The sequence below is a fragment of the Cebidichthys violaceus genome, unplaced genomic scaffold (assembly GCF_023349555.1).
Source record: "Cebidichthys violaceus isolate CVI_PGR_0920_01 unplaced genomic scaffold, fCebVio1.0.p SCAF_53, whole genome shotgun sequence".
Classification (NCBI taxonomy): Eukaryota; Metazoa; Chordata; class Actinopteri; order Perciformes; family Stichaeidae; genus Cebidichthys; species Cebidichthys violaceus.
Genome location: NW_027176739.1, coordinates 737,501 through 747,500, shown reverse-complemented (window position 1 = coordinate 747,500; position 10,000 = coordinate 737,501). Strand labels below are relative to the sequence as shown.

At 37.5% G+C, this 10,000-nt stretch overlaps 2 protein-coding genes across 3 annotated transcripts in view; both read right to left on the bottom strand.

The window, feature by feature from the left end:
- Window positions 1–2,349, bottom strand: part of LOC137888272 (titin homolog) — a 3,855-nt gene extending 1,506 nt beyond the window's left edge. The window contains exons 1-6 of the mRNA XM_068731632.1: window positions 2,055–2,349; window positions 1,810–1,872; window positions 1,532–1,597; window positions 1,385–1,410; window positions 1,143–1,196; window positions 451–510 (exon numbers count right to left, since the gene is read on the bottom strand). Coding sequence (XP_068587733.1) covers window positions 451–510; window positions 1,143–1,196; window positions 1,385–1,410; window positions 1,532–1,597; window positions 1,810–1,872; window positions 2,055–2,349 — 564 coding nt within the window. The remainder of the gene's footprint in view (window positions 1–450; window positions 511–1,142; window positions 1,197–1,384; window positions 1,411–1,531; window positions 1,598–1,809; window positions 1,873–2,054) is intronic.
- A 2,624-nt stretch (window positions 2,350–4,973) lies between these two features.
- The window catches only part of LOC137888385 (uncharacterized), a 5,643-nt gene continuing 616 nt past the window's right edge, over window positions 4,974–10,000 (bottom strand). For both annotated transcript variants that reach the window (XM_068731780.1, XM_068731779.1), the window contains exons 2-8: window positions 9,806–10,000; window positions 9,553–9,621; window positions 8,481–8,509; window positions 8,354–8,371; window positions 7,824–8,249; window positions 6,969–7,202; window positions 4,974–6,814 (exon numbers count right to left, since the gene is read on the bottom strand). The exon at window positions 9,806–10,000 is cut by the window's right edge. In XM_068731780.1, coding sequence (XP_068587881.1) covers window positions 6,554–6,814; window positions 6,969–7,202; window positions 7,824–8,249; window positions 8,354–8,371; window positions 8,481–8,509; window positions 9,553–9,621; window positions 9,806–10,000 — 1,232 coding nt within the window. In that variant the 3' untranslated portion in view covers window positions 4,974–6,553. The remainder of the gene's footprint in view (window positions 6,815–6,968; window positions 7,203–7,823; window positions 8,250–8,353; window positions 8,372–8,480; window positions 8,510–9,552; window positions 9,622–9,805) is intronic.

The following is a 10,000-nucleotide window of genomic DNA, read 5'->3' as shown; positions in this document are numbered from 1 at the left end:
CGGGACAGTCAGTCATTTAGCAGACGCTGTTATCCAAAGCGACTTACAATAAGTGTATTCAACACAGGTATTCAAGAGAACTACTAGTCACCAGAAGTCATAAGTACACTTCCTTTTTTAAGAGCAAAAGTACAGTGCAGAAACAAACAAAAACAATAAGTGCAACAAAGTAATACGTAAGCGAGGATTACGGGCGACGGGATTATTACTATTTGATTTTTTTTGTTATTTTGATTATTTAAGTGTTGAGGTAACTTTTTTTACTAAGTGCCCAAATATTTAATTCTCATTGAGAATATTTTTTTCTTTTCATTAAGTAGTATTTCTTTTACATTATTTGATGATAACGACAATGATGTTCTTGACAAAACGGTTCGTTAAAGATTGTGACACCTCTATTCTCACTGATGAGTGTTCAGTCTCGATAGAACAGAGACGTCCGGCTGATACCTTGGTGGTTTTGGTGGATTCTGTCTTCTGTTTGGTCTTCATGGCTACAACAGGATCCATCTGAACAAACCACAACATTATTTACAAGTTTGATGACGGATTATGATTTTAAAGTCTGTGAATTACACAAAGGCTGTTAACGTATTCATGTACAGATACACACAAGCAGATGAAATACTCAGAAATACTCTGATCGTAGAAATACTACAATGTTACAAATAGAAGTCTTGCATTTAAAGTCAAAGTACAAAATTATCAACATCAAAACATTCTGAAAGTACCAAAAATAAATGTAGTCATTATGGAGAATAATTAATATTGTATTATAATAATTCATACAATAATGTGGTAAAAGCTCTTTTTAATGACTTTATATACAGTTGTGTCGATTTTGAATTCCCCCTCAAGGATCAATACAGTTTTATGTCAATCAGTAACAGCAAATATTGCTTTATTTGTTGCATATGTTTTGTATTTTTTGAATCTGTAAAGTGACTAAAGCTGTCAGATAAATGTAGTGCAGTGACAAGTACATTTCCTTCTGAGATGTAGTTGAGTACAAAGTGGCAGTAAATAGAAATACTCAAGTAAAGTACTTGAGTAAAGGTACTTAGTTACTCTCCCTGATTTCAGATCGTTGACAGGTTTCACGTGTTTAAACTGACTATTGATTAGAAACGTCTGTTGTTTACCTTCCTTTTACTCTCATTGGAGCTCTGAGCAGAAAGTTGACTGATGGTTTTCTTCTACACATGAAAGAAGAGGGTGAATACAAATATTCATATTTAACATATATAATAACACATATATATATATATATATGTGTGTGTGTATAATACATATATAATAAGGTAAATATGCATCTGTTGAAAGCAGCAGATTGTGAGAGTTTGGGCAGAGAGGAGTATTGATCATGAACCCTTTTGATTCTCACCTTGTCAGGTTGGCAGCTCTTCAGACCTTTAAAGGAAGAAACAAACACTGTTGATGGTTTTCAGGTAAAACATAATTTGTTTTACTTTTTTAACATTCTGAATGTCAGATGATCTCATGAACATGGTTTATAATAATATCTACCTACCAACTGCAGGTTTTGGCTCCTTGGCCGCTGATGCTGAGGCAGATGATGAAGATTTACTCGTCGTCCCTGAAAAGTGAAACACACAAATTGTAGATATATATATATTTATATACGTATCTATTTATATATATGTAAATATATACCTATATACTTATATATGTAAATATATATACAATACATACAATACACATATTTACATCATATATACAGTACGTAAATATACTTTATATGTATATATATAAATATTTGCATATATATGTGTGTATATGTTGATCTACCAGCTGCAGGTTTTGGCTTCTTGTCCACTGATCCTGATTCAGTTGCAGCTTTTTTCGCCGTCTCTGAAAAAAGACATTTAAAAAACAAAGTCATAATAACTGGAAGAAACCCATTGAGTTTGCTCGTCTGTGTTTCTTTAAATCAGTTATGTATTTACATGTATTTGCTTAGATCACTTTGTAAAGAACTCAACATGGGGATCAATAATCTAAATGGATTCAAACGGTTGATCTTCTGAACTCACCTTTTATTTTCTGCCGTCGTTCCTTCAGTTTCTCCACAAAGCGTTGCAGCGGCTCCTGGACTCTAGCGTCATTCCTCTGTACGACCTTCATTTCTTTATCCATCACAGAGATGGACCCTTCGGCCCCGTAGGACTTGATGATGATATCAGGGATTTCTTCTCTGTGCTTCTCCGCCTTCCGAACTTGAGGGATTTTGTCCAGATTGACCATTAACTTCCTGAATTCCTCCGGGCTCAGCTCCTCCAGGATGGAGGTCAGGGCCTTTTTCCACTTGGTCTCGAAAATCCGCAACATCTGTAACAGAGAGACGAATGAACAAAAGAAAACCAGGAACCATCACTCTGACAGCTTTACCAGGTAAATATATAATACTATTTATTGAGAATTTATAGTTTTATGTTCTTGTGGTTTCAACCTGTTGATATAAATATCTCATCTCATCTCATCTCATCTCATCTTCACCCGCTTATCCAGGATCGTGTTGCGGGGGCAACAGCTCCAGCAGGGGACCCCAAACCTCCCTTTCTCGGGCCACATCAGCCAGCTCTGACTGGGAGGTGCTGATCCTCATCCCAACCGCTTCGGCTGCGAACCGATCCAGTGAGTGCTGGAGGTCACAGCCCGATGAAGACATCAGGACCACATCATCTGCAAACAGCAGCGATGCAATCCTCAGCCCACCGAACTGTAAACACTCCTCCCCACGACTACACCTCGATATCCTGTCCATGAATACCACAAACAGGATTGGTGACAAAGCGCAGCCCTGGCGGAGGCCAACCCTCACCGGAAACGAGTCCGACTTACTGCCGAGAACCCGGACACAGCTCTCGCTTTGGGCGTACAGGGATTGGATGGCCCCCAGAAGTGGCCCCCTCATCCCATACTCCCACAGCACCTCCCACAGTATCTCCAGGCTTTGCCACTGTGGAGTTGTTTGACTACCTCAGTGACTTCCACCAGGGAAATTGATGATGCTCCCCCATCAGCCTCCAGCTCTGCCTCTAAATATAGTTTTGATAAACATTATTACTGATTTCATTCCTCAATACCCCATATATTTTATGAATAAACACTGAAGCTACTGTGACGGCCTGCATGTCGAGTCTTGTGTTAAAATGTCTTTGTTCTTCATCTGGGATTTAAAAATAAAAGATTGCCCGACAGAAAATAAAAGCCTCCTGGTCATGGTGAGGTTTAAAATCTCCTCTCCTCATTTTTTGAGGCTTTGTTCGGATCAGAATTGTCTTTATGTGAACAATTCTAATTAATTTAACTCACAGAACAATTTACAGGAAGATAGAAACACACAACAAACGGCTAAAACAAGAACAAATACATTAATTGAGTAAGTCCTCTCCTAGTTAAACAAATGAAAAATGGTCTATTTCTCAACAAAACAAGTAAACAAACAGCTTGTGTAGTTTGTTAAATGTGTATAAAGCAGGACAGTAAAACCTTTCAACCCGTGATGGTAAAAGACTCTTCACTGGACTATTAAACTCATAAATGAGTCGCATCAGGCACCATTCAAACCTTTTCCTTTGATCGGAACACGAGAGAATTTAGTTTTGTAATGAATGTTATTAAGGAATCTAAAAGAAATAAGCAGCAAAGCCTAATTAATACTCACCTTCTCCTCTTCTTTATCCTTGTAAACTGTTTTTCCTCTTGAGGTTACAGCACAAAGAAGAGAGCGGGAACACTCGGTGTCTGAACTTGCTTGTGGAAGATACCAACCTAAAGCTTGTTTTACAGACTGTTTACCTTCCTCCTTATCTGCAATTAATCCTAAAATAAATGTGCATTTTTCATCATCAGGTTTTATTTTTTACCTTTAACTTAACTTTGACTGTTAATCCTCAACATCCAGTTTCAAACTCAGTCCCCCCCCCCCCCCCCCCCTTCCGTTTAGAAAAACAATGGTTTAGTCCACAACTCATACTTTCAGTTTCATGTTGTTTGAACAGAGGACTAATGAACAGCACATTTTCTTGCTGGCGGTTGTTGGTGAGCGAGCTGAGTCAGTAGTTTAGTCTCAGTCAAAGGCAGAAGTCATATGTGTGTAGATGTATGTATATATATATATATATATATATATATATATATACATGTACATGTGTATATATATATATATATACACATGTATATATATATATATATATACATGTACATGTATATATATATATATATATACATGTACATGTGTATATATATATATATACACACATGTATATATATATATGTTGGATCTGGCAGGAGCGTGTTTGGTTATCAACAAATATGAAAAACTAAATTGATAGATTTATTAATGTCAATAAGATTATTAACAATTATTTATAATAACGGGACACCGTTAAAGTATGACAGAGTTTATTAAATTCCAATAATAATGATCAAGTAAAATAATCTAAAACTAACAACTACTACACATTTACGAGCCTACTATCTGCATCAGACCTGGACATTGACAGCCAACGGGCCATACCCACCGACCGGCCCGCAGGACGTCAATGGGAAATTAGGAATAAAACATAAATAATTGTACATCATGGATGGAATACAGCTGCATTGCTTTTATATCTCTCACTGACGATCACCTGTCAGCTGTCCTTCACATCTCCACCTCACACATTCAACCTGACTTCAGAGCACTCGTTCAAGCCCAATACAGACTAGAGTTCTCACACTGAGCTGAAAAACTGAAAATGAGGTCATTGGACTCCAAACAATAGTAATAAAAGTACTCATTTTGAAGAAACATGATCCCTGTAAGTGTTTTACTATTACATATGAATAATATTTGTTTGGATCATCATTCCTGCTGGAGATGTTTCAGGTGGAGCTCAGTGCTCAGTTGTTCAGTTTGAGTAGTTCGGAGGGGTTTGAAAAATTATAATGTGCAAAGTAAGATAAGATAAGATAAGATAATCCTTTATTAGTCCCGTAGTGGGGAAATTCACAGGATCACAGCAGCAAAGTGGACAAACACAAGACACAGAGTAAGAAACAAGAGCAACAAGTAATATATAAAAGTAACTAGTAACTAAAGCTGCCAGACAAATGTAGTGGAGAAAAGAGTACAATATTTCCCTCTGAGATGTAGTGGAGTGGAAGTACAAAGTTGAATAAAATGAAAACACTCAAGTAAAGTACCTTGAATTATTTGTACTTAAGTACAGTACAAACCTCTTGAGCCCTAGCCCTATTTTTAGGCCTCTGCTCAAAAATTGCATACCCATACTAAAAATAGTATATTTCTGCAACTACAAGCTGTATTTTAATAATTTGGTGTTATAATAAAGGGAACACTTGTGAGATTTGTTCAGATGTGTAAATATCAGTATATATGTTACTGGTTAAGAGTAAATGAAAATGGCACACAGCACAAATCGAACATTTTCAGATTCGCCTAAAAGAAAAAACACTTTCAGGATATTTATTTCTTAGGAATGATGTAGCTTGAAGGTTTGAACCTCTCCCAGATCATAGCACAATATGTGAACAATATGTGAACATGTGAACAGTCTTTCTGCAAATTTTGACTTTGATAAAGTGAAGCACAACAAAATTAGAGAGGTTTTAGTACAGAGAGTTCAGACGAGGTTTCCAAAATGCTCCTTTTGGCATATATATATATATGCGTATATGTACCTAGATATGTATGCCTATATGTGTATTTACATACATATGTATGCATATATATGTGTATGTACGCATATATGTATGCATATATATGTACATGTACATATATATGTATGCATACTTATGTACATATGTATGCATATGTAAATATATGTATGCATGTGTATATATGTATTTGTATATTCAGATATTTTACTTAAGTAAATGCAATAATAACATATTGTAAAAATACTTAGCAAAAAAATCCATTTAAAGTGTAAAAAGTAAGAGTACTTTTTATGCAGAATGGCCTCTAGTACACACTAAAGGAACGTTAAGTGTAATATATTTTTAATGTTATTGTATTATTACTGTAATGAGAGGCTTATTCAGCAGCGAACAAAAAATACTACATTTAATCAAACTCCGAAATATCAGCTAGTTAACTGTGAAATGAATACCATCACTGTCCTGAACTTTAATCATCTTTTCTAAGAATCCATAACAACACAAAACAGAAATTAATAGAATAATTAAGAATGAAGAATAATAGAAAAACAAGAAAACAAAATGTTGAAACCACCCCTAAAGAAATACGTTCCAATCTGACTTTTTTAAAATTACTGCTGAAACATTTTGTTGTCGTTTTCCACCTCATTGTTTTTCATTTTAATGCTGAAAACATCAATAGATGCCAAACCACGTTAGTATCGATCAATAAATCTGATTTATTTAGACACCAGAGAGCACAGATCTGTATCACTATTGTTTACTCCACAAACTGAAGGGATCTTTATTAAAAATGTTTGTTCATCTAAAAAGCAATCGGTATTTATAGCCTCTCGTATTACCACATTATTAAATGAGTTATTTTTTACACCTTTGAAGCAGCTGTAATTTTAATGATTTCATTTCCCCGTATTTCTGCGTCTGCTGAGAACGGTAACTTATCGAGGAGACTTCCTTTAAAATCTCCCGTCAGTTTGAATCCTACTGTCTTTGCCAGAAGTCTCGTAGCCACAACGAACGTGTGCAGCTGGTGGTCGATCTCTGCGTCCAGCTGAGTCTCCTTCTTTGTGGCCTTTTTGATTCCTAGAATCTCAATTCTCTCATTCTGGACGCCGACGCTTTGAACCTGCATGAAGACAGATTGACATTAACGGTCAAGGACATAAAAAAAGAATACCTTTAACACTCTGACGGCTGTTTAGCTTTTGCTAAAAGGGACGTCCAGATGTCACTCCACAGACTAAACTACAAACATGGCCGAATTGTGGCTCAAAGATCACCTTGATGATTCTGGTGGATGCGGTTGAGTTCAGCGACACGTCTTCGTAATACTTGTGGGTCTTCATGTTGGCGAGCTTAACAACGTCTCCGACTGATAACCCTCTACATTCACCAACGGCTCCTTCGTCCCACATGTTGATCCAGATGGAACCGGTTTCATCTTTTAGATGGAAACGTTGCGTCTTCACCTTCTGCCGTTTGTTATTCACCTTCGTTTTTTCGACTGGATCAATCTGAACAAACAACACAAGATTAAAAGAGTTTGGGATTTTTTTTTTTTTACAACATTACAACCTTTACAACCAAAACATCTTTGTTGTCTTAATTTTCACTTTAAAACTGGAAAACAAAAACAATTCTTTTAATATTTGGTCATGTGTATTATCTGTTCAAAATAAAAACAATTAGATTATTATTTTAATGGGCATCAAATATTGACAATGACTGTGTTTCTGTTTTCCAGCCTTAAGATTTCAGTCCTGGTTGATTTAGAATTTATTTTTGAGTGAAAACAAGTCAATTGTGCTCAGATGTCATCAGTCTGGAGTCTTTTTGGGCTGATTCAGAAATTGTGTGCATAGTTATATTTTTATTTTTGTGTGTATTCAATGGAGAAAAACTGTGACGAGCCGTTTATTGTTGTCAATGTAGACGTGTGGAGTGCATCACTTTCTACAGCGAGAGCGCTCCAAGATAAAAGTAGTTCAACTTTTGGAAACGTGTGACGAGGAACAACCAATCACAGCTGGCAGATGTCTTTTCTTTCTTCTGTAAATATCAAATTGAGCGTTTCACTGTTCCAACACTTTGATCGTAAGTAGACAGAGAAAGTAAATCCTTCACTTTGAACTCACCTCTGTTACGGTTCCTTCGACGCTCACTTTTGTCTTGTCGGCAGATAGTTTGGCATCTTTAATGGAGTAAACTGGACTCTCTGGATAAATTAGCCTCGTAGCTTCCATCTCGAGCTCCTCGGGGACGTCAACGTGTCTCGTCTGAGACACTTTGCTCAACTTGGTAACCATAATGACCTTCTCTTCTTTGATTAGGCTTCTAGAGAACAAGTAGGAGCTCCCCACCTCGATTTCGTCATAGCGATCTTTTCCATATACTTTCACTTTAACGCCGGCTGTCTCATCAGCGACTGCCAGATAAAAGAAACACTTTCTCGCTTTGTCTTTGGTTTGATATGGACGCAGCCCAGATTTCTGAACAACTTTCCCAACAAACCCGTCCGTCTCAAGGATTGTGCTGGATTCCAGATCACGGATGGATTTCCTCTGCATAAAAGAAGAGAAAAAGAATCTCAGTGAAAGAAACATAAATACAGACACGTGTCAAAAGCTGAGAACTGTGAAATGAAATTCAAAGAAAAAGCACTTACCCATGTAGCGTTTGTCTCCTGTAAAACATCAATGTTTAACATGCTTACTTTATATTGTGACATTTGAATTATAGGTATGATGGATTGGAAGTATTTTGATATTACATCCAAAATGTATATTTCTTACGTTGGTGGGTTGGCAGCTCTTCTGTTGATCTTTAAGAGGAGAAAGAAACATCAGTCAGAGTTTAGTTACTGATCTTATTTCATTAATCAGCAGACTTTTAACTTATTAAAGTCGTCCTGTTTAAATGACCACCTGAAGTTCAAATACATCGATAAAAACTTGAATTCAGAATGAATGAGGCTGGCTCAGGTTTATAGTTAGTGCTGGTTCAGGTCTATAGTTAGGTCTGGCTCAGGTTTACAGTTAGGTCTGGTTCAGGTTTACAGTTAGGTCTGGTTCAGGTTTACAGTTAGGTGTGGCTCAGGTCTATAGTTAGGTCTGGCTCAGGTCTACAGTTAGGTGTGGCTCAGGTCTACAGTTAGGTCTGGCTCAGGTCTACAGTTAGGTCTGGCTCAGGTTTATAGTTAGGTCTGGCTCAGGTCTACAGTTAGGTCTGGCTCAGGTTTATAGTTAGGGCTGGTTCAGGTTCACAGTTAGGTCTGGCTCAGGTCTACAGTTAGGTCTGGCTCAGGTTTATAGTTAGGGCTGGTTCAGGTTCACAGTTAGGTCTGGCTCAGGTCTATAGTTAGGTCTGGTTCAGGTTTATAGTTAGGGCTGGTTCAGGTTCACAGTTAGGTCTGGCTCAGGTCTATAGTTAGGTCTGGCTCAGGTCTACAGTTAGGTCTGGCTCAGGTTTACAGTTAGGTCTGGCTCAGGTTTTATAGTTAGGGCTGGTTCAGGTCTATAGTTAGGTCTGGTTCAGGTTTATAGTTAGGTCTGGTTCAGGTTCAGTTAGGTCTGGCTCAAGTCTATAGTTAGGTCTGGCTCAGGTCTATAATTAGGTCTGGTTCAGGTCTATAGTTAGGTCTGGTTCAGGTCTATAGTTAGGGCTGGTTCAGGTTCACAGTTAGGTCTGGCTCAGGTCTATAGTTAGGTCTGGTTCAGGTTTATAGTTAGGTCTGGCTCAGGTTTATAGTTAGGTCTGGCTCAGGTTTATACTTATACTGTTGGACGTCACTGTGTTCAGGCATCTTGGATATTAACTTGGTGAGAACAGAGTTTTCCTTCTTTGATAATAATTAGAACATATTACTCTGGATATCAAACTGATTTTGGGTCACATCTGTCAACACGCCATCCTCATCACGTTTCCTCTTCTTCCCTGAAAAACAAATCAAACACAAACAGATTGTTCAGTTCTTCTTCTCAGACTTCTTCTTCTTCTACAGCCTCAGGTGGAGTCGATCTATTGCCGTTTTTCAGGAATTGTCTGTTCTCTTTGTTTTGTTGTGTAAGTTGTTTCATCATAATCATATTAATAATGTAATACTCCACACAGAGCTCACCCTGCTTGTCTTTCTCTTGTTCTTGCCTCAGTTTTTCCACATGTGGTTTCAGCTTGTTCTGGAGTCTGGGGTCGTTCCTGGGTATCTTAACCATTACGTCATTGATCGCAGAGATGGAGCCTGGTAGTCCGTAGTGCTGGATGATTGTTGCAGGCATCTGTTCTCTGGACGTGTCACACTTTCTACTACGGGGGA